Source organism: Phocoena sinus, chromosome 14 (assembly GCF_008692025.1).
Source record: "Phocoena sinus isolate mPhoSin1 chromosome 14, mPhoSin1.pri, whole genome shotgun sequence".
Classification (NCBI taxonomy): domain Eukaryota; kingdom Metazoa; phylum Chordata; class Mammalia; order Artiodactyla; family Phocoenidae; genus Phocoena; species Phocoena sinus.
This window is the reverse complement of record NC_045776.1, coordinates 50,387,159-50,408,730: the sequence shown is the minus strand read 5'-3', so window position 1 is coordinate 50,408,730 and position 21,572 is coordinate 50,387,159. Positions and strand designations below refer to the sequence as shown.

Sequence of the window (21,572 nt, the reverse complement as noted above, 5' to 3'; positions counted from 1 at the left end):
GATGATTTTCATTAAGAGGGGAGAATCACGACTTTGCCAGCAGATTCTCCCTGGGCGCCAATTCAGATTCCTGGACCTGCTGACGTACGTCTAGAGCATGTGTTTCTCCAGCAAAGAGTTGCTCTTTTGGAAAGGGCTGTTAAATGAAAATTATGGTTAAATGTATATGACCTTGGTGTTAAAACCTTCCTGGTGACAAGTGGATGTGAATCCTTGTTGCCGGCATTGCTTATAATTGAATGGCGAAGCCCATTCATGGCAGCCTCACAGCAACGCTGGGAACAGGGCTCCAAGACCTCTTGGGGTCCCCTGATGCTCTGTGCTCCTGGGGGTGGCTCTTCTCCACCAACCTGTGACCTGGATCATAGTTAGAGACACATCCCAGAGCAGAGTTCCTGCCCCAAGACCATTTCGTTTGATCTCCTCCTGATTTACAGAAGCTCATATGGGCCCCACTAATACTCTCTAATCTATGCCAAATGAAAATTGCTAAAAAGTTAGACTCGTGGCACGATTAAGGCCCAGCATTACTATAATTTGATGTAAAATACACTGTACAACCTGAATAACTAACAATTACAGTATTTAAAGACTTGTTTTCTTCAAGTTTTTAAACCTCACTTGAATAGAGAACATAATTTTATAGCTATTCAACGATTTTAGAATGGCCAAATTGAACTCTCCCATCAAATAATTTTTATGTCCTCAGTATGTATTCCTATCTTAAGTACAGGGCTTTCAGTTAAAATGAACCCAACTGTCATCTGTGAACTAGAATACCCTGAGTCTCTTTCTCTCACCCTGACTCTCACTGTCACAATTATTGTGTCTTATTCATTTCACCACCGTGTTTTTCTTTTCTTTTGTGGCTCTTACTGAATCCAGACCTTACTTATACCCTTTTTAGTATAATTATTCATCATTTATGTATGTTGGTGTTTTTGTCCATAATCTCTTGAACCATAAAATAAACATAGAAAGCCTCGACTTCCTAAATAAAATCAATGGCAAAACCAAAAAGGGGGCCAAATTAATGGTATTCCCCACTTCTCAATGCTGTTGAGGATACAAAGTCAGATAATCAATCACCTGGCATGGTTTGTAGTGAGAGGATGCAGTTGATAAAAGATTTGGACCAATGGGATCACCAGTGTATAGTATATTCCGAAGCCGCCTTCCCCGGCACACCCTTGACCCTGGAACAACGTCAACAGTCCAGAAAGCATGCAGTTGCTGGCGGTTTTGCTGGGGAATTTTCAGAGGGAACCAGGAGGGACTGTTAGCTTATCTGGAGATCTAAGAAATGGGCTTTAGGGCAGAAAAGCAAGCTCTCAGCACAGGCTATATATAATATAGGCAGTGGTGACAGCCGGTTGTACCTGCGTAGGTGAGAACTGCTTTTTCGGTGCCAGAGAAGATGAAAGGCCTAGAGATGCTCTCCTTCCTCCCTCTGGTTGATTTATTAGCAGGGATGGACTGTTCTCAGACAGATGAAAGAAAAACTCAGGAGGGCACCAGGAAGAAACTATGATTTCTGAGGTGACAGAGGAAATTGTGGTCAGGAGCTGATGAATGGGGGTAGGGGACCCACCGCAGCCGGGCAGCAGGCGTGAGGTCGTCCTGCTGGAGGTGGCCTGGGACGGGGTTGAGCTCAGAGCTGCGGTGGTGGGTAGCAGGGGGCCTGGACGTGCTCTCGGGAGGGAGGGACCGGGGCGATGCCTGGGGGTCTCTGATGCTCCCACCTCGGGCGTGCGGGGTACACACACAACACCACACCAAAGGGGGCCTTCCTGCAGCCCACATGGGAGCCACTTGACTCGGGTTTGCCTGCCGTGTTGGGAGGAAAGAGGCTTTACTGAGAAGCCTGGAGATGTTCACTAAAGCACTTCAAAGGTCTGGACTGAGAACAGAGTGGCCTGAGTACTGGTGCATCCGCCTCTTCCTGTGCCGGGGAAGACAGACTGAAAGGGGGCCTGCTTAGCCCCCCAGGCCCGTGGGAGCCATCCTCCCAGCTGGGCAGGCTTGTCCCTGCTCCAGCCCCGACTTCTGCCCACTCACAGCTCTGCCCAGCTCCCGAGTCTCCTTGTGACCTCGGGGCAGCACAGACCAGCCTCCTGGACAGCAGGCCGAACCCAGGGCCCGCTCACTGTTCTGGACCCGAAGACCTTGGTGTTGAGGTTCCCCCGCCTCCAAGCCTGCTGACCATGGGGCAGAGGCACTGGCGTCAAGGGGGACTTGGGCTCCGGTCTCAGCAAGGACTAGAGCGCGGTGTGGGAAATGAGTAGAGTGTCTGTTATAAGATTCTAGCCTGACCTGACTGAGAGTTTTAAGCAAAATTTTGAGATAGAAAGGGAAAAAAATAATAAAACTGAGAAGCAAATGCAATAAAAGACAATACTTGTGTCACTGAAAAAACAAAAAGTCCAAGTTAACCTCATGATCCGTAATATCAAGGTAGCTACTTAGAAATAAACGTCGGGGCCCCAGCTGGTCCGTGCTCACCCACTTCATTCTGTGACATTAGACCAAGTCCAACAGCACGAGAAGCAGAGGTGAGCCTCTTCCTTGCAAGGTATGGCTCCGATGGAGGATGGAGCCCGCTTTAAGTGAGAACCGTCTTCCTCTGTCTGGAATCGGTGCATTCTATGAGGCTGGCACTGGGGACCTGCCAGAAGGCTTTGCGTCGGATCAAGAGCAGAGAACCATGCTGAGAGCGTGTGGGACTCGGGCTGCAGACCCTCGGGCAGGAGGAGCGAAGAAGGACAGAGCCTGGACACAGACTACAAATTCCATGGTGGGAGCTTCAGCTCTGCTGTTAGAACCAGATGGCATGATGGGTTCCTCCCTGGCTGGCAGGTGTTTCATCTCCCAGCAGGTGGGGCAGGTGGTGAGGGAGCTGTCACCCTCTAGGTCTACTTCTGCCTAAATCGAAGACGGGCTGGTGATGGGGAGAACATGTTGGACTTGATAATTATGAAAAGAAAGCAATGCTTGTCTGGGTTTTAGGAAGACAGATCTCAGAAGGTTCAGACTGAGAAGTGGATTCTTGTGGCTGCATCCATATTGCCAAAAGGGATTATAAAATTAAGAGTAACATAAAGTGATGATGGGTAACATTTATTGAGTGCTTCCTGGGTACCAGGCTCTAAGTACTTCATAGGCTTTGTTTCATTAACTCATCTCAATGGGTATTTGTTGAGTAAATTAAGGCAGAGACCTTCTATTTTATGTTTCTTCCAGTTTTATTGAGCTATAATTGACTTACAGCGCTGTATAAGTTTAAGGGGTACAACATAATCACGTGACTTATACGCATCATGAAATGGTTACCCCAATAAGTTTAGGAAACATCCATCATCTCATATAGATTCAAAGTAAAAGAAAAAGAAAAAACGTGGTTTTTTTCCTTGTGATGAGACCTCCCAGGATCCACTCTTAACAACTTTCATACATAACACACAGCATTGTTAATTATATTTATCATGTTGTACATTTCATCCCTAGTATTTATTTATCTCATAACTGGAAGTGTGTACCTTTTGACTGCCTTCACCCAACTCCCCCTCTTCTCCACCCCCTGGAGAGACCTTTTAAATGAGTTCAGTCTTCAGGACTATATTTCGAGGGATGGAGAGACTTTAGAAATACAAATAATCCTTGAAACAACCTCATAAGGAAGGTATTACTACTGTTGTGTTGGGCAAAATAACGTCCCCCAAAGATGTCACTGTCCTACTCTCAGGACCCGTGGCTAGGTCAGGTACATGGCAAGGGGGACTTAAAGTTGCAGATGGAGTTGAGATTGCTGATCAGCTGCCCTTAAAATAGTAGCAGGGTTATCCTGGATTGTCTGGGTGGGCCCGGTGTAATCAGAAGGGTCCTTAAGAGCAGAAGAGGGAGGCAGGAGAGTCAGCGTTGGAGTGATGTGATGTGAGAAGGACTCAACTGCCCATTGCTGGCTTTGAAGGCTGAGGAAGGGGCCATGAACCAAGGGCTGCGGCAGCCCCAAAGCTGGAAAAGGCAAGAAAACAGATTCTCCTTTCAAGCCTCCAGTGGGAAGCAGCTCCAGACACCTTGATTTTAGCCCCATGAGACCCATTTCAGAGTTCTGACGTCCAGAATTGTAAGATAATTTTGTGTTGATTTAAGACCCTAACTTTGTCGCAATTTATCACTGCAGCCATAGGAAACTAAAACACTCATCATTTCAGTTTACAAAGGAGGAAACTAGAGCACGTGGCTAGAAGGTGGGGGGTGGAGTCCAGATTCAGACATCAGATTCCGAGTTGGAACCCTCATATGTTGCTGGTGGGAATGTAAAATGGTCCAGCCACTATGGAAAACAATTTGGCAGGTCCTCCAAAAGTTAAACATAAAATTACCATATGACCCAGCAATTCCACTGGCAGATGTACCTAAAAAATTGAAAAGAGGAATTCAAACAGGTACTTTCACATCAATGTTCATGGTATTATCATTCACAATAGCCAAAAGATGGAAACAACCCAAGTGTCCATCAACAGACTGTGGATAAACAAAAGTGGTATATACATACAGGGGAATATTATTCAGCCGTAAAAAAGAATGAACTACTGATACCTGCTACAGTGTGTATGAATCCTGAGAAACATCGTGCTGTTTGAAATAAGCCAGACACGGGACTTCCCTGGTGATGCAGTGGTTAAGAATCCACCTGCCAATGTAGGGGACACAGGTTCAAGCCCTGGTCCGGGAAGATCCCACATGCTGCGGAGGAACTAAGCCCATGTGCCACAACTACTGAGCCTGCGCTCTAGAGCCCGTGAGCCACAACTACTGAGCCTGAGTGCCGCAGCTACCGAGCCCACACGCCTAGAGCTGGTGCTCCACAACAAGAGAAGCCACCGCAATGAGAAGCCTGCACATCGCAACGAAGAGTAGCCCCCGCTCGCCACAGCAAGAGAAAGCCCGCACGCAGCAGTGAAGACCCAGCGCAGCCAAAAATAAATAAATAAATGTATTAAAAAAAAAAAAAAGGAAATAAGCCAGACCCAAAGGGCCAAACACAATATATGACTCCATTTATACAAACTATCCAGAATAGGTAAATCCATAGAGGCAGGAAGTCGACTAGAGGTTACCAGGGCCTGGGGGAAGGGGGACAGTTTCCGTTTGGGGCAGTGGAAAAGTTTTAGAAACAGATAGTGGTGATGATCGCAGAACATCGTGCACGTACTTGATGATACAAACTCGTACACCTGTAAGTGGTTAAATGGCATATTTTATATTACATATATTTTGCCATAATAAAATAAAATAAAACACCAGTGATAGCCATGGGGCTTTTAAAACCATATTCAGAAGAGGGAGGAAAGGGATGGTAAACTTCTTGGGGTTGATGGTACAAGGACAGAGCAGATGTCAGCTGCTGGGCTAGCATCAGCATCTTTAACAAGTAGAACTGTGAGGAAATGTAGACTGAACAAAGCAAGGTGCTGGGCACACAGGAGGTCCTCAGCAAGTGTTTGTGGAATAAATGGAGAGGACTTACATTTTGAATGTTTCAGTCTTCAGGACTAGATCAGGGAATGGAAAGAACTTAGAAATAAAAATGATCTTTAAGGTGCCGGGGAGAATAAAAGAAGTTCTGAGTTGAATGCCAGGCACACATTGCCTTTAAAAAGTGAAAAAGAGGGACTGCCCTGGCACAGTGGTTAAGAATCTGCCTGCCAATACAGGCAGGCATCCCTGGTCCAGGAAGATCCCACATACCGCGGAGCAGCTAAGCCCGTGTGCCACAATTAATGAGCCTGTGCTCTAGAGCCTGTGAGCCACAAATACTGAGCCGCGTGCCACAACTACTGAAGCCTGTGTGCCTAGAGTCCATGCTCCACAACAGGAGAGACCACCGCAGTGAGAAGCCCGCACACCACAATGAAGAGTAGCCCCCGCTCCCCACAACTATAGGAAGCCAACATGCAGCAATGAAGAGCCAACACAGCCAAAAAAAAAAAAAGTCAAAAAGAGACTGAGGTGGTAGCAGAGGATAAGTTCTAATAATTGTAAACCAGCAAGCCTAGAGCTGATTGCTGGCAGAGTTCTGGAATGGATTGTTCAACAGATGGTTTGTGTGCTTTTAGAAAAGAATGGAGGTGGCCACAGCCAACATGGCTTCACTGAGAAAGAGTCATGTTAACTTCATCTCCTTATTGATGGAATAACTAGGCTAGTAAATTAGAGGACCTCCACATTGACATTTCTTGATTTCAGCAGAACATTAGATGCCAGAACATGGCATCTCCCAGGGATGCTGGGTGACTGTGCAGCTGGAGAACCTGCAGGCAGCTGAAGTGTGTTAGCCAAGCTTCGTCAGCCTGGAGGGAGCTTGGGAGGAAGAGCACGTGGTATGCCCTTGAGCATCATCTCCTCTGCAGCCTGAAGGCCAGTCAGCCTCGTGGTGGCCCACGTGGAAGACCAAAAGCAGGAGGAGACTGTGTCATAGCGGAGAACGAAGGCTCGGTTCCTTCAACAGCTCCCCGAGGTTAAACTTAGCAGGGATAAATGTAACAGAGGTAGATGATCAATTACAGTACAGGGTACAGACTTTTCAGAAGTTCATGTGAAAAATATCTCGGAATTTAGATTTTAAACAGTGTGCTCCATAGAGGCTAACGATGTGAGGTCACTACAGAGTGAGCTAACGTAGCCCGTCCTGATAGAAGGAGATAGCATCCCAGAAATGTATCACTTTTGCACCCAGCCAGGGTCAGTTGCATCTGTCGAGCGAGCTTCGATCTGCACGAGTGTCACGTTTTAGGACACTGGATTTGTATTAGGACGGCCCCATTGTTGGACTAGGATTTTCCAAGCCCCCCTCCCCACGGAGGGTAGGAGGCATGGCACATAACCAATGGGAATAACCATTCCGCCTCATTTCATTGAACCGCCTATGTGTAAATAGCCGTTTTTCTGGAAGGAGACAAGTGCATCTGGATAGACGGCACCTAATAAAGCAGTTCCTTAACTATGAAGAATGCAGTGATAACCTGTGTTCAGTCTTTCCAGCACCTGGGTGCTGACCTCTGCTCTGCACTGGGACTCTTTTAAGTGGTGAGATGTACCTGTGCATAAAGCCGTGATCCTGTCTCATGCCATTACAGGCTAGTCGGGGAGGCAGATGATAGACAAGTAAGTGTGTCTTATCAGAGATGGGATAGATGTGCTCTGGAGGAAAACTGAAGCTGCTGAGGTGGGGGCGGGGCATGTGCTGGGGCAAGACTCCGCTGATGGAGAGACCTTTGAGCAGACGTGGGGAGGAGGTGAGGGAGCCAGCCCCGTGTGGTCCCAGCGGGGAAGAGCGTTCAAGGTAGATGGAACAGCAGTTGCAGAGGTGCTGAGGCCGGAACGCAAGGGCTGTGCCTGGGGAACCATAGGAAAGCCATGTGGGTGGAAGAGAGGGAGAGAGGAGGGAGAGGTGCACCCTGAGGAGTCCTGGGAGGGTGAATCATGAAGATGTCCGCTTTCACCGTGAGTCAGATGGGAGCTATGGAGGGTGCTAGGCAGACGACTGACGTGCTCTGGCTTGGCTTTGATCAGGAGAACTCTGGCCAACCAAAAATCAAGGGCAAGCATCACAGGTCGTCTTCTTTTTTTTTTTTTTTAAGTCTTTATTGAATTTGTTACAATACTGCCTCTGTTCTATGCCTTGGTTTTTTGGCCCCGAGGCACGTGGGATCTCAGGTCCCCAACCAGGGATCGAACCCGCGCGCCTTGCATTGGAAGGCGAAGTCTTCACCCCTGGACCGCCAAGGAAGTCCCATAGATCTTCTTTGGTAACCTTATTCTTATAGAAAATTAGAGGGGCGTGTGTATAGTGTACTGTCTTCTAAAAGTGAATTAATTTTGATACGAAGTTCAGAAATGACCTGAGTTCTTTCAAAAACTGTTCACACATGTATAAGCAAACCCTTTGTCATGACAGAGAGGAGTCCAGGACCCGCTGCCTTAGCGTCTGGAGGGGCCCATTGAACATCCTGAGGATGGTGGTTGGGGACTGGGAACTGCCGCTTGGTTAGTAGAGAAGAGCCAGTCACCATTCACAGTGATCTGCATCTTCACAGCGGGCGCCGGGGGGCCCCCGAGTCTCCTGGGTTAACCGGAAGTAAAGACAGAGCTCGGCCCTCGGGGAGGAGACACCCTTGAAAATGACAACCGTTATGAGGCTAGCTAGTGCCAACAGAGAGCTGATTGCTGGCCAGGTAGATCTGGGTCATCAGAATGGAAGGTGAGCGTGAAGACTGAAGACTAGCCACCGGCCAAAGACACATTATGTCCGGTGACCCTCATGGTCCTGTTAGGACAGGACCTTTCCTCTGGGCGTTTGTCTTTGAGAGCAGTGGAAGACAAGAGCTCTGGTTTCAAGTGGACATCACCCTCCCTCAGGCATTACTTTGCATCCTTTTGAAGTCATCTGGTTTTCGAATGTCTGCCTTGAGCACAAGCGGTGGCTGCCACTTGCACCGGAAGTGCCCCCTCCTGGGTCTGCCGTGAGAATCACTGCGTTCTGAACAGGCAGAGAAGTGCTCTTTGCAGTGAGTGGACTGGTCTGTCTCATCCCTTGACAGGAGTTTTCAGAGACTTAAAAAGATTTCAGATAATGGACAGAGCATCGAGCTCGAGGGCTGTCTCTTTAAAGGGTGAACTCAGTAGGAAAAACAAAAATATAAAAGATTCCCGCAGCTTTTATCTACTATGTAAAGTAAGATAGTTAAAAAAAAAAAAAGTACAGTAACTGAAGTCAAGTTGTAGCCTTTCATTTTTGTATTGAAAATTTTGGAGGGAACTGGGCGAATGGGTCATAACTAAATTACAACCTCGTTTGTCATCTCATCAGTTCCGATCTGTCAGCTTAGTTTAGTTTGAAAAATGAGTTGGAGGAAGTGGCACGTTCCAAAAAACAAAACAGCTAGTTACCAACTCTGGACGGGCCTTCTAGAAAGAAGAAATGTGTCATCGCCTTTTCTCTCTCCATCCAATTCGATAGATGTCGGGCATCTTCTGTGAGGTTCCCTGAAACATCTGCTTCTTCCCAAGCACGCATTTCTACTCCCAGGACTTTTTTTTTTTTTTTCTTTTTGGCTGCGCCACGCGGCTTATAGGATCTCAGTTCCCCGACCAGGGATTGAACCCAGGCCACAGCAGTGAAAGCCCAGAATCCTAATCACTAGGCCACCAGGGAACCGCCCCCTACCCCCAGAACTTTTGTTCTTTATTAAGAGACTAGAACCCTCCGTCCCCCCAGCAGCAGGAGGCTGGCAGGGAAGCATCTTTATTAGTATCATCATCGGTGTTTCTAACCAACTGTCAGCAAAACCTCAGTCCTGAAGGACAGCGAGTGGATAGACTTGAAGGAGCCTTAATAACCCCCACACCTCTCTGAGACTCCTGGGCACAGCCTATTCTGTCACCGAAGTGGCCCCCAGAGCTGCTCTCAAACATGACTGCCCCATTGACTGTCCTCTACTTCTTCCCTGGTGCCACAGCGAGAAGGAGGACCTGGGCTGTAGACCCGGGGTCCATACGCAGGTAAACCATACGCAGGGTTTATTACGGTTTTATTATCTGTACCTCTTTAAGGAGCACGGAGGGTATGCTGGCTTTTTCTGTGACTCTGCATGAGGCTTTTGAGAGAAATTATTTTCAGTCATAAGCGACTGTGCTTGGTACTTCTCCTGTGCAGAAAAGTGCTCGGCCTGGGAATTCTTGTTGCTTCTTTTCAACCAGTTTGATTTACAGGAAATAAAATGAGACACAGAAAAAAAAAGGTTGAGAGGTTGGAGAGAACCTTCCCTTGGTGGTTCAGTTTTGACTCTCTGCTCAACAAGAGGGCCTGGGAGCCGGGGGGAGTCCAGACCTTGGTCCCCACCAGGGGTCCACAGCAGTCTTGAGAAGAAAACCATCATTAGGGCCAGTAGATGGGCAGGGCTGGGGCCACGCTTAGGACACACTTAGGACCAGTGCTGTCCTGGAAGAGCAAGGATGAGAGGGCTCCAGAGGGGACTTCTAACCTCTGTGACACCACGCTCAGCTTGTTTTCCTCCTTCCTACCTCCCTGCTATGGGCTGGATGGTATCCCCCCAAAATTCTTATGCTGAGCCCCAGCCCTCTGTACCTCATCATGAGACCTTATTTGGAAATAGAGTCGTGGCAGATGTAATTAACTGGTTAAGATGAGATTGCTCTGCAGCAAAGGAAACCATAAACAAGACGCAAAGACAACCCTCAGGATGGGAGAAAATATTTGCAAACGAAGCAACTGACAAAGGATTAATCTCCAAAATTTACAAGCAGCTCATGCAGCTCAATGTCAAAAAAACAAACAAGCCAATCCAAAAGTGGGCAGAAGACCTAGAGACATTTCTCCGAAGAAGATATACAGATTGCCAACAAACACATGAAAGGATGCTCAACATCACTAATCATTAGAGAAATGCAAATCAAATCTACAATGAGGTATCACCTCCCACCAGTCAGAATGGCCATCATCAAAAAATCTACAAACAATAAATGCTGGGGAGGGTGTGGAGAAAAGGGAACACTCCTGCACTGTTGGCGGGAATGTAAATTGATACAGCCACTATGGAGAACAGTATGGAGGTTCCTTAAAAAACTAAAAATAGAACTAGCACACGACCCAGCAATCCCACTACTGGGCATATACCCAGAGAAAACCATCATTCAAAGAGTCATGTACCACAGTGTCCATTGCAGCTCTATTTACAATAGCCAGGACATGGAAGAAACCTAAGTGTCCATCGACAGATGAACGGATTAGGAAGATGTGGCACATATATACAATGGAATATTAGTCAGCCATAAAAAGAAACAAAATTGAGATATTTGTAGTGAGGTGGATGGACCTAGAGTCCAGTCATACAGAGTGAAGTAAGTCAGAAAGAGAAAAACAGATACTGTATGCTAACACATATATATGGAATCTAAAAAAGAAAGGTTCTGAAGAACCTAGGGGTGGGACAGGAATAAAGGCGCAGACATAGAGAATAGACTTGAGGACACGGGGAGAGGGAAGGGTAAGCTGTGACAAAGTGAGAGAGTGGCATGGACATATACACACTACCAAACATAAAATAGATAGCTAGTGGGAAGCAGCCGCATAGCACAGGGAGATCAGCTCGGTGCTTTGTGACCACCTAGAGGGGTGGGATAGGGAGGGTGGGAGGGAGACGCAAGAGGGAGGGGATATGGGGATATATGTATATGTATAGCTGATTCATTTTGTTATAAAGCAGAAACTAACACACTATTTGAAAGCAATTATACTCCAATAGAGATGTTAAAAAAAAAAAAAAGATGAGATTGTGCTGGAGCAAGGTGGGCCCTGATCTAATCACTGGTGTCCCTATAAAAGGGGGAAACTTGGAGACAGACATGCACATGGGGAGACGCCATGCGGCCTTGTGAGGGCTGGGGTTATGCTGCTCTAAGCCAAGGGGCTCCCAGAAGCTGGGATAGGTGCCGGGAACAGGTCCTGCCCTCAGAAAGAGAATCTGGCCCTCCACACCTTGGCCTCTGGAAGCCTGAGATGATTGATTTCTGTTGTGGGAGCCGTTGCCACAGAGCTAGGTGCATGGCACCTTGTGACGGCAGCCCTGGCAAACGCCACACTCCCTCAGTCTCTCTCTCACTGCAGTCGTGCGCTCTGCTGCCTGTCCTCTCCCTGTCCCCCTCTCCTCACTGCACTCCCCACCCTTGGGGGCACTCACCCAACCAAGGCTCCGTCACCATCGCCATCCTAACCACCCCCGGCCCCCTGAGCCCCAGGTCCAGCTCTGCTGAATTATTTACAGTAATCGCTTGGTCGAGGAAAGAGGTTAGTAAATGCTGGAAAAAATACCCACAGAAATGACATACATAGTTCAAACCCCACACTTTCATTTCGGGCATGTTGGCGATCGCCCATTCCACAGGTTTGTGATGCCAGGTCTTTCTTTGCCTTTGGGACTCACGGAGCAGACTCTGTCTGTGTCACTGACCTCACACTATCATCGTTCCCACCTGTTGCTTCCATGTCCAGATTGAACTTCTTTAAAGTGACCCAAGAAGCTAAGTGTAGAATCCTTTTGGATTTTTACAATTCTTTCTTATCTTTTATAGACGTCTTGCCCATACCTATTTCAACTGCAGGGTTTTTTTTGTTTTTGTTTTTGTTTTAGTGATTTGCCTTGTTTGAAAACATTTTAAAGCACTCAGTGTTATTTTTTATAGAAACAGCGTTTCTCCTTTTTTTGACTTTCACATGGCATTAGTTTGTGCAATCTTTAATGAACAAAATATAACTAACAAATACAACTGGCAGAAACAGGTGGAGGGCATCCAGACCTGATCTTAGCAAGTATACGACTCAGTGTGGGTGTTCTAGAGAGCAGCCTACCAGCCTGAGCTTTGGGTGTGCTGTGAGTGTTGGTCAAAGTGATTTATGGAGGGGAGTGGAGACCCTGATGGGTTAGGCAAGGGAAGTCAGTGAAGAGTTTTACAGCACCTGTGTTCCTCAGATAGGCCTTCCACTCCTCCTCCCAGCCTTGACTCATACCAGTCCCTCTGCCACCGTATCTTCTCCTTGTAGCCTGTTGTTCCTTCTCCCCAAGGTCTCAGTTTAGCCATCACTTCCTCCAGGAAGCCCACCTAGCTTCCCTCAAGCTAGATTAACTGTCCCTCCGATGTGCGATAGCGCCCTCTAGTCCCCAGTCAGAGAACTGACACCCCTGCATAACTACCTCCCCCCAACAACCAGAAGCTTTGTGAGGATGAGCCCTTGTCTGTGTCATGCATCAGCGGGTCCCCAGCACCTAGCACCATGTCTGGCATGAGTGGGTGCTCCAAAAATATTTGTGGGAGGGAGGGAGGAGGAGAGGAAGATCCTATAACTTGTTTCTCAGGAATCTTCCACCCCTCCCTGGATTGTCGGATAAGGTACACCTTAGCAGGCAGTGGAGGCCTGCACTGTCGTCATAGTAACATTAGCAGTAATGGAAGTGGTCGTGGAAGTGGTGGTGGCATTGGCAGTCGTGCTGAGAAGACTAGCTCCAATGCCTGCCTCTGTCACCACGTGGCCTTCTCTCTGTATTCCTCTAGAAATCTCCAAATCTCTCTCCTTTTGAAATCCAGTCATTGGATCTAAGGCCCACCCTAATATATTATGGCCTCTTCCTAAGCGATCACATCCACAATGACCCTATTTCCAAATAAGGCCACATCCACACATTCTAGAGATTAGGACTTCAATACGTATTTTGGGGGAACACGATTGAAACCACAATACCAGCATTTTAAAGTATGCTCTCTCTTGCTTCTTGGGCATGGAGGGAATGAAATACAGAATTTGAGAATACGTCTCCACATGTGTGTCCAGTACCCAACATGCACCCCTGGCTGGTGGACGCTCCTGGGCTGTGTTCACGTATCAGTGTACTCACCCACCATTGTTGCAACTGTGATTTTCTTTGCTCTGACTTTCGAAGTTCTTTGCATGTTTTTAATGTCCTTAAGTGAATATCATTGCTATAATAGAATATTCTACCTGGAAGAGATGAAAACTTCCCACAGCCAACAGAGACCCCGCAGGGTTCTGGGAATAGAACAAGAAGCCAGTTTTTGGCATAAGAGAGAACACTTAAGGATCCTGGATGGCATTAGACATTGCCTGGTCAGACACTGTCAGCACAAGGCCAAAGGGTTGGAAGCAGTGCCTCTGTGTACTTGTTACACCTTTGTGACAGGCCACGCATGTCGGCCTTCAGCTGTCCTTTCTTGACCTTTCACCTTTAGCAGGCCTGTGTATTTTAGCACAGAGGTCTGAAGAGGTTCTGAATCCACAGACTCTGGTGGGAAAACTTACCTCAACCCAAGAAGGCAGTTCCCAGTAAAATATCATGAATATTTATTGAGCGTGTATTATTGGCACTGTTCTGAGGGCTCTCCCATATAAGGACTCATTTGCTCTTTACAACATTCTAATAAGATATCTACTCACTTTATCCCATTGTTTTAGATGAGGAAACTAAAGAATTAGTGGGCTGCTTGAGGTTATACAAAGGTGACAGAGCTGGTATTTGAAGCTTGGAATGTAGCTTTGGTCCTGCCTTCCCAGGGATGGGTACTCAGGTACTGCTCTGAAGCCCAACCTTGCCCAGACTGTGTTTCTGGAGGGGCTTCCGTGTACGAAACCCTCAACTCGTCCTCTAGAAGAGAGCAGCAAATGTTTAGCAGCACTTCGTGATCAGGGTGCTCCTGGAAGTGGAAATAAGGAGTAGAGGCAGCACCCTAAAGAGAATGAGTAACTCAGTGAAAGGGGAGGAAATGCTTCCTGGGGAGGTGATTCGTGAGCTGGGTTTTGAAGATTAAATAGGAGTTCATCCAGCGTACCTAGTAAGACACAACAGTCAGAAGAAATAGCATGCAAAGGACAGAGATATGAAACAACAGGTTTTTTTTAAGGTATGGATGGGGACTTCCCTGGCTGTCCAGTGGTTAAGACTCCGTGCTTCCACTGCAGGGGGCACGGGTTCGATCCCTAGTCAGGGAACTAGGATCCTGCATGCATGCCACACAGCCAAAAAGGAAAGTCCCCACCAGGGACCTTATGAAAAAAAATTTTTGAAGGTGGGGTACTGCAAGTACGTTAGCATGGATGAGTGATAAAATGCAGAGGCAAATATCATGTGTGTTGAGACCAGAGAGACAGAAAGAGCCAGAAAACAAAGGGCCTGGTTTGCCTGCCAGAGAAGCTGACTTAATCCTGAGCAAGTAAGCAATTTAATATCGTAGGTCAGATATTAATTTAACACAAGGTCAGAATACCCAAACCTTGATGCTGTTAGTACTACTGCTTTTTTCCCCTGGTTTTATTTTTATAATTATTGAGGGAAAAGATGACAAAAGTCAGTAAGCTCCATATCTGATGTGTGTTACTGTTGTGCTAAAGGATCTTGGTTTTTAATCTCCTCCACTTTTTCTCCAATTTTTCATCAGCAGTTCTCTTTGGCAAGTTATTCTCAGATGCCAAGATAAGTACTTTTGAGAGGTTTTTTTTTAACGTTTTCTTAAGTGCCTTTGATTGCATAAGAGCGTCATGGAGAACTGTTTCCAGTAGTATCTTTATAGCAGGAATGGAGGCTAAGACTGATTATGTAATTTTTCCCTCGGTTATTCTCAGAACCTAACACGCTGCCAGCATATGAAAAACCCTAATGATCACAGTGGCATCTGAGTGTCTTTCCTGCTCATGGTTTCTGGCACTATTGCTCTTGCATTGTTTACTGCAAAGTAGAAATTGATGGTTTAAATGTGGCATGACTGTTCACCCCGCATTGGGCACCCCGGACCCATAGCTCCGTCTGCTCCGTCTTGTATAATACACGCGGCCCACAGCCAGCCTCTCTCACCAGAGAATGGATTCACATGTGCTCCTTGGAGACCCTCGCCAGAGTCTCACCATGTTAAAATTCGGATGAGGAGAGGCAGTGTAATTGTGCTGCACTGAGGTTGCATTTTGCAAGGGGAGCAGAATACCATCTGTCAGAGGAGGTGGCGGGAGTGCGCAAATACTGCTGTGAAATCCGTGAATGCTTAATTGCTATAGATTTTTAAAATTTATTTGAGGCTTTGCATTTAGTGTGTTTGTTATTTCTTTTTTTTTTTTTTTTTTAGAATAGTCCTTATCAGTGGCAGAAGATCCTTCTGTAGTATATTTTCAGTGCTGCCGTATCGCGACAGTGCCCAAGTTGGGTATGTATATGCATGCTTGCTTTGTAGTTCTCTGGGTGAAAACTTCTGACACCATGTGTATAATGTGACCACCCTTTCCATTTCAGAGAACTTGTTTTGCTTTGACACTGCAAATTTGGTATTGGTAAACTTGAAAGAAGAAAAAGTTCCACTTTCTTTTCAGCCAGGAAGCTTCCCTGTTATTGGTGTGTGTGTACGCGCGCATGTGTGCCCTTACCATATTGCCTGCTGTTTCTAAATGTGCATTTTGTCACCTCTTACAATTCTGTAAAGCAAGAGCAATCTGGGGCCCACCCATCTCTCAGGGCCTCATCGACTTTTGGAGACAGGCAGCTCAGGAAAGGAATCAGACAAACCACGTGGCCATCCTGCCTCCTTGCGTTGTGGGCTTGCAGCTGTACACTGACCAGCAAGCTGCACAAAGCAAAGTGGTATCAGGAACAGACCTGTGTGATTCGCCACAGGCCGGAGGACTGCACACTGCTGTAGGTCAACAAGCCCCTTCTTTGTTCTAAAAAGAAGTAAGTGAGGCTCTGACCTGGCAAAGTCCCCCCTCCTCATTCCACATCCCCGAACTCTGTGCTGTTTCTCCATCTGAATCTGACTCCTTTGCCCCCTCACCTGGTCACTGCATCCGCTATTTGTGGTCAGGGAGCTGCTGGTATTTAGGGCAGGATGGTTCCCTGCGTAGGATGCCGGAAGCATTGTGAGATGTCAGCTCTGGTTTCTGCAAACTAAATGCTGGTATTGCCCTCTGGTCATTGCAACAATGACACCCGAACACTGCCATTTATTCCTCTCCCACCACCTTCCATGGGCTCTGCCTGGTCATCCCCATTCACCATGACTTTCCCTTCCCCCCTGCAGACCTGTCAGACTTTCAGCCTGTTAAACTCACCGTGGTCCTTATTTTTACTCTACACTGTAAGTTCCATGGGACAGAAAGTCGGGCATCTTTATTCACGGAATGCTGACTCAGTCATTTATTAGATGTGTGCCTTAAAAAGCAATAATAATCTTACTGTTTGTTGAGCACTTACTTTGTGCCAGTCCTCTTCATTATCTGCCTTCTCACGACAACCCTGCAAAGTAGGTGCTCTAAAACATGTAACAGCAAATCCTGCAGCTCTAAGGTTTGTAGGACCATCTGGGTGTGGCCAGCGGGCTGCCCTTAAGAGACTTCTACTCTACTGAGTAGAGGGGGAAAAAAGAAAGGTTTTCTTTATCTTTTCAACCTGCTGTGGTCCTGGGTCTGGCCACCCTGAGAGCAGGCTTATTTCTTGGGTCAGTAGCTTGTACCAGCTCACAGACCTATGTGTGACCCAGAAGGCCAGTTCATTGATCTAATTACAAGTAATGGCCCCAGGGCTCAGAATGTTTGAGTGTGACTAGCCTGTAAGTGCACTTCCAGGAGATCTGAATCATCAGTCTGTCTGCAAGTACATCTTCTCACAGCGAGGACCTGCCTGGATACTGTGGCGCCAGCCTTATTTTTCCGGGCTTTCTGTGCTCACCTTTCTGATGAATGTATTCTGTCCTTAGCTATGTTCCATGTATTCATTTATTGAGGGCTTACTGTGTGACTAGGTCCTGGAGGTAAAGGTAGGGAAAGATGGATCTGGTTCCTGCCCTCCTGGAACTTACAACCAAGAGGGAAGACACATAAAAATTTCACATATGATTAATAACCACCTTTAATAATGGCTAAGAGTATTCAGTCAGGTGACTGCCAAGTCTTCCTATCCAAGGACTCATTCTGTTTCCTTAACACAATCTGGCTTCTCCATATTTTCATCTTTGAAGTGTTCGTGTTAGTTTCATTCTTGAAAGATGATCTTATTTCCAAGTCCTGGGGTCCCCTCACTATGGTATCCAAGTGCTCATCTCCATTTTATAGATAAAACCACTGATCCTCAAGACTTAACGTCTCAAACATCAACTTTGGGCCAGAATGGGAATTTTTAAAAAATAAATTTCAGGTGTGCAGCATTACAGTTCAATATCTGAGTGATCACCCCCATGAGTCGTCACCATCCATACATTTCTCCCCCTTTACCCATTTCCATCACCCCCCAGCCACCTCCTCCTCTGGTAACCACTAGTCTGATCTCTGTAGCTATGAGTTTGTTTTTGTTTTGTTTGTTCATTTGTTTTGTTTCGTTTTGATTCCACATATGAGTGAAGTCATATGATATTTGTCTCTCTCCATCTGACTTATTTCACTTGGCCTAATAACTTCAAGGTTCATTCATGTTGTCACAAATCACAGGGTTTTTTATGACTGAATAGTATTCGTGTGTGCGTGTACGCGCACATAGGTGCCATGTCTTTATCCGTGCGTCCATCATTGGACATTTAGGTTGCTTCCATATCTTGGCTATTATACGTAATGCTGCAGTGAACATAGGAGTGCATATATCTTTTTGAATTAACATTTTCATGTTCTTCAGATAATACGCAGAAGTGTAATTGCTGGGTCATATGGTAGTTCTATTCTTAATATTTTGGGGAACCTCCATACAGTTTTCCATGGTGGCTGCATCAGTTTACATTTCCACCAACAGTGGAAAAGCCAAGGGTTCTCTTTTCTCCAATCCTCTCCAACATTTGTTATTCCTTGTATTTTTGGTAATAGCTGTTCTAACAGGTATGAGGTGATATCTCATTTTGCTTTTGATTTGCATTTCCCTAGTAATTAGTGATGCTGAGCACATTTTCATGTGCCTGTTGGCCATCTGTATGTCTTTGGAAAAATGTCTATTCATATCCTCTGCCCATTTTAATCAGGTTTTTTTTGTGTGTGGTTGGATTGTTTGAGTTCTTTATATATTTTGTCAGAACGGGAATTTGAACCTGAGTCTGTCCAGCCTAGGGCTTCCCGTGACTCTCTCTGGCCAACAGGTGAGACAAACTCTGTATTCACAGAAACCCGTCTGTGCAGTGGGGCTTTTATGATAACCGCCTCCCAGAAGTTAACTGAGGCTCGCCGGGTGCCTGGGATCCAGCATAGCGCCTGGCACACAGAGGCAGGTGGGGTACCCGGATTTCTTACAGCAAAAGAAATGCGGGGCTTCGTGTGGAGAACTTAGAGACTTAACAATTTTTCATTTGGGCAAATCACTTACCTTCCGTGAGCCTGTGCTTGGTCCTCTCTAGAACGAGGATGGAAGGTTACTACCTGTGCCGTTAATTTGAAGATCACTGCATTTTATGCAAAGCCCATAGGGATGCGTTGTAAGTAAAATTACCTGGGAAGAGATCACCCAGAGTATCTCTGTTTGACATCCTTGTGGAAATAAGTGGCCCTCCACATTTTGAACACCTCAGGGACGTGCTAGCTGGCAGCCAGGATGCAGGGAAATGCGGCCTGTCGGAGCCCAGGTCTCCTCCCCACTGCTGGGAAGCCCTCATGGATTTCAGGAGGATATATCATAGGATGTGTCAGCTATTCTGCCCGATGGCTCCAGAAAGAGAAGCAAAACCAGGGTGTGGAATCACAGGACATAACCTTTTACATCCTAGACATGAATAAACTCAAACACACTAATTCTTCAAATTTTGTAGATGAGGAAACCATGGTGCAGAAGCGTTAATTTTCTGTAACAAAACACATAATCGGGTCCTTCATAATACCTAACAGAGAAAAGAGCATGCCTATTTCTGCAGTGTATCCTCCTTAAGTTCTCACATAAGAAACTCTGAACAGAATTCAAAATATTGTAAATTAATGGCAGGGTTAAGAAGCATTCTTCTTACGTATCAAATAGATAAACAACAAAGACCTACTGTATAGCACAGGGAACTATGTTCAACGTCTTCTAATAACCTATAATGGAAAAGAATCGGGAAAAGAATATATATAAAACTGAATCACTTTGCTGTATACCTGAAGGTAACACAATATCGTAAATGAACTATACTTCAATTTTAAAAATGTAAAAGGAAAAGCATTCTGCTTTTTAAACTTTTTTAATGAGCAGACATCCTACTTATGAATATCTGCCGCATCATAATTATGAGTTTTTCAAACTAATTATTGGGAAACAGCTGTGTTCAAATAATAAAAAATATTTATCCTAGTAAATTATACACATATATATTTTAAAGTAAGATAGTCTGTGTACATAGTAACTAATGCCTTTCCACTGTGGAAACTTCCTTTGCTTTTATGCTAAAGTTCTCTCTGTGGCCAGGACATGAGTCTTAGAATTCCAGGGCTGGAAAGGGCTCTAGAGATGACATGGTATGGCCTCCGTGCATCATAGCTCAGGCCTCTGGGGCCACGGGGGGGATGAGACTCACACTGACAGCAAACCCAGCAGCGCCAGAGCTCAGGACTCTGGCCACCCTGGCCTGCTGACATTGTGGTTTCCAGCTCCCGTGTTTCCGTTGTCCTTACACACGCACGTGGACTAGGCCACATGTGCCAGATTATTCCAGATAAGCACAAACCCCCCGCTGAAGGGGACAATGTACAGTTCCAACTTCACCGTAAGAAAGTTTTAAAAACAGGAAACTCAAAAGTTCATCCACTGTGTACTTGAACCTCCCTTACATGGAAAGCATCTATCAGGATGGCCTTATCTCTTTCCGGTTTTGTTTTCTGGCTTCTTGTGCTGTGCTGGAGCTTCCCAAGTCCTGCCCTCATATCTTGGTTCACCCTCCCTGCCACCCTGACCCCAAAGCTTTGTACTTGGCTTTAAACTGAACCGAATACTTATTTTGGCTCCCAACATCAGGTGACCAAAGCGGACAGGACAGTGTTAGGAGAGGTTTTACCATCCATCCATTCATTCTTGCATTCATGCATTTGGTCATTTCTTCTGCCCCTAGTGAGTGTGAGGCCCTCCTGGAGGCTGGGAGGGTGCAGGGGTGAGTAAGACCTGTTCTCCAGGAGCTTATTATTGAACAAGGAAGCCAGACATGTGAACTGCCAGACCAAGACAACTGGGGAGCCCCAAAGAGGCGCTAGAGAGTGCTTTGCCCCCAAATCTTTATCAACATCCACGTTTACAATAAATCTGCAATCTTCAGTAAAAGCCAGATGTTTGCTCTGTAAAGTCTCTTCAGCCCCGCCTGCACCTCCAAGTACATTGTCATCCCCACCCGCCTTCCATGTAGACATTCAGGTGCTAACACCGCACAGCGGACTTCATTCATTGACCGCACGAAGTCTGTTGAACCTACTGTGTTCTAGGCGGTATCCAGGGATACAGTGGTGAACAAGAAAATGCCTCTTTTCCCATAGAGCTCACCGTCTAATGGTAGGAGACAGAAACAAGCGGGTAAACAAACTAACCGTCAAGCCAAAGAGCAAACAGTTGAGTCCTGTGCAACATACAGCTGGAGCACAGAGGGAAGAGTTGGGTGAATTCAGACAGAGGGATCGGGGAGTGCCCCCCACAGAAGGTGGCGCTTCAGCTAGATTGCAAGTGTGAGGTGTCAGAGAGGTGGGAAGGATATTCCAGCCTCAGCATTGACTTGCAAGGATGTTCGAGGACACTCTGGCTCATGAACTTCCGGGCAGGGTCTCTATAATGCCTGACCTGTTGAGAGAATTCCATAAGGCGCCACCCCAGCTGTAATCCCATTGCTGAGGACACTGCAGGGTTCAGGCCTGTGTAGTGAGGGGAGGGGGAAGGAGTGGGGACAGAAAGAAGGGAGCTGTGCTGAGAGGCCTGGTCCTGGGATGTCACTGTCACAGACCCACCACCAAGCCTTCCCTGGGGTCTCAGTTGCCTCGCTGTCCAATGGGGAGGTTTGACTACACTCTCCAAAAATCCTGCCAG

General features: G+C 46.5%; 1 protein-coding gene across 2 annotated transcripts in view; it reads left to right on the top strand.

Annotated features, from left to right (window-relative positions):
- CABLES1 (Cdk5 and Abl enzyme substrate 1) overlaps positions 1 to 21,572 on the top strand; it is a 107,248-nt gene that overhangs the window by 48,627 nt on the left and 37,049 nt on the right. The window contains exon 4 of one of the 2 annotated variants that reach the window (XM_032603441.1): positions 15,706 to 15,783. The exons of the other annotated variant lie outside the window; for it this stretch is intronic. Coding sequence (XP_032459332.1) covers positions 15,706 to 15,783 — 78 coding nt within the window. The remainder of the gene's footprint in view (positions 1 to 15,705; positions 15,784 to 21,572) is intronic. 2 annotated transcript variants of the gene reach the window in all.